We start from the raw sequence: 2,775 nt of genomic DNA, 5'->3' as shown, positions 1-2,775 counted from the left end.
CGTGTTAGGGAGATTGTGGTATGTTCGTGTTTGTGTGTTAGGGAGGTTGTGGTATGTACGTGTTTGTGTGTTAGGGAGGTTGTGTATGTACGTGTTTGTCTCTGTGATAGCGCGGAACTGATAGCGATTTGATAATGTTACCACAATGATACATACCTCACCCGGTCACATTCCCAGCTTTGGGAATTGATATAAGATATTACAATAAAAAATTAAAATAAAACCTGCATACATTTATGTGATCTGAATTTCTAAGTTTCTGCCAAGAAACAACATACTAAATATATATACTTAAGAAAGGCTTTTAAACATTGCACGCATTTCTGCTTCTCGTATTGTTTGTGCCTCCCTAAACATAGCATGCCCTTATGATGTGTTAAGAATGCAAAGTCCTATATAGTATGCTTCTCTGTTTTCAGATACCACACAATATGCCGGACACCCAGAATAATACTAGTTGGTTTGAAGCAGTGTTTTCAGATATCACTGTCACCCACAATACTAGTTCAAATGAAATCGTTTTTACAGATATAATGGCGTATGGGTTAGAGCTGAACTACCTATCCTCACCGTATACTAATATAGTGACCAGTTATGTCGCTCCAGTGCTGATCTTTATCACCATAGTAACGAACACTTTGGTTGTCATTGTGTTACTGAAGAAACACATGCGTTCTCCAACCAACGTCTATTTAGTGGGTATAGCCTTCTCTGATATGTTTACAGGGTTCCCTGTCCTAGCTGCATGGCTATATTTCTCTGCTATGGGGAATGACAGAGAATATGTTCCTTACGACTGGTGTTTTGCATACCGGATAACGACTTATTTGATCCCGCTGATATTCCACACCGCGTCGATCTGGATCACTATGGCGCTTACAATACAACGGTATATCTACGTCAGTCATGGTTTGAAGGCCCGGAGGTGGCCGTGTACAAACATCAGAGTGATTTACTGCATCCTCACAATATATGTCATCTCCATTCTGAGTCATCTGTCAGAATTTATATCTTCCACTTTTAAACCCATTGAAGTGACATCACGCGTTGATCCAAACCAGACAGTAATCACATGCTTTGAAGTGTTCAATACTTGGGTTGCGGATGGCGTTGACCTCTACTTTACCATATATTTCTGGTTTAGGGTTATCTGTATAAACCTTATCCCGAGCATAGTTCTTGTGGTTCTCAACGTTTTGCTCATCTGCACTTTGCGTTCTGCGGAACGTCGCCGGATGTTGTTGTTGAAGCGAAATGAAAGACGTTTGAGTATGAAACTGAAAGAGAGCAATTCAACAACAAGCATGCTTGTGGTTGTGGTGAGCTTGTTTTTGTTGGTTGAATTACCTGCTGGAATGTTTACCTTCTTTGTGCTGATAGAGAATACATTTGAAATTGACATTATTGCAAAAGGATCATTCAGCATCATCACCACGACATTAAACACTCTCATTTTGTTGTCTTTTCCCTTAAATATATGTATTTATTGTGGAATGTCAAGGCAGTTCCGAACAACATTTAAACAGCTATTCTCAGGTCACTGCTTTACTATCAACTGAAATTCCACCGTTGTGTCGTCATATTTGATTGGATTCTAACAGATTTCGGAGCATTTAACCTCCTAGAACTCAAACCTGTGACAACCTAAAAGGATAATTGGTTCATTTCCAAGATAATTCAAACCACAGCCAAGTTGTTAAAAATGGGACTAGGCTTAACATTTGTTTAACAATTTTAAAATTTTCATCACTCCATGTACAATTAACTTGATATTTTAACGAATCTCTATAGCTTGATGTAGTCTCTGTCTTCCTCTGCCTGTTCCCCTTAACTTTGGCTACAATTTCTATATAATATGGTCCAGTTGTTCATAAAATAATTAGTGAAAATCTCTTTTCCCCTATACTTCAAGACGTCCATGTATCTTACTTAATTAACTTGATTTGCATGATAATTGTAGTAAAATAAGTAAAGTTTATATTTACATCTATAGCTCAAGTGGGAGCACCTATGTTTATTTCCGAATTACCAGTCTATTGTGTGATCTAGTTACCCGCGTATGGATATTTGTAAATATTACAGGACTTCATTCAACAAACAATTGTTTACTAACAACGCTGATTGATAATTCTCTGTCCAAAACCTACCCGTGTAACGCATTTGTAAGCCTAACGCTGATTAGCCAGTTTTAATAGCAAATAATCAATCGGGGTTCAGATAACAAATGTGTTTCACGATTTCACACAAAATTCTCAATCAAGGCGCCTGTACAAAAGATTATCGGCGCTTGTAACTTTGCCTGAGTATAGGAAGTCCTGTTCGCGGGATGTGAGACATGGTTCCATATGATCTGATCTTTGGTTCAAACAGGTACAACATCCTCAAAACACCTGAGTGTCACAGGGGTTTGTACATATTGTGTTGTGTCAAATTACTAAACTTACTCAGTCTGTTAAATACTCCATATATTGTAGTTCCTTCCGTATCTAAATATAGGGGAGATAATCGCTGTACAGTCGAATCTGACATTAACATAAATGGTGTCATACCATAGTATTTTACATGCTGCAACATACATTAATCACACACTTACTCTGCTAAGTGGTTTGGCAATAATTTAACAAACACATTGTCGAAAATTTAGCTTTTATTAAAATGCCATTTATCTATTAACAAACCAAAATAGATGGCGGTTTCTTACAAATAAATGCCCCATAGGCATGTAAGTAAGCTTTTACATTATACACACAAGTAAAACAATCATATCAATAAACA

General features: G+C 37.3%; 1 protein-coding gene across 1 annotated transcript; it reads left to right on the top strand.

The window, feature by feature from the left end:
- The first annotated feature begins 419 nt into the window (after window positions 1-419).
- On the top strand, window positions 420-2,526 carry LOC117320339 (sex peptide receptor-like). The gene has a single exon (XM_033874946.1). The coding sequence runs from the start codon at window positions 432-434 to the stop codon at window positions 1,557-1,559; it is 1,128 nt and encodes a 375-aa protein (XP_033730837.1). The 5' UTR covers window positions 420-431; the 3' UTR covers window positions 1,560-2,526.
- The last annotated feature ends 249 nt before the right edge of the window (window positions 2,527-2,775 follow it).

Source organism: Pecten maximus, unplaced genomic scaffold (genome assembly GCF_902652985.1).
Source record: "Pecten maximus unplaced genomic scaffold, xPecMax1.1, whole genome shotgun sequence".
NCBI lineage: Eukaryota > Metazoa > Mollusca > Bivalvia > Pectinida > Pectinidae > Pecten > Pecten maximus.
The sequence above is the reverse complement of the archived record's forward strand: the minus strand, read 5'-3'. Positions and strand labels throughout refer to the sequence as shown.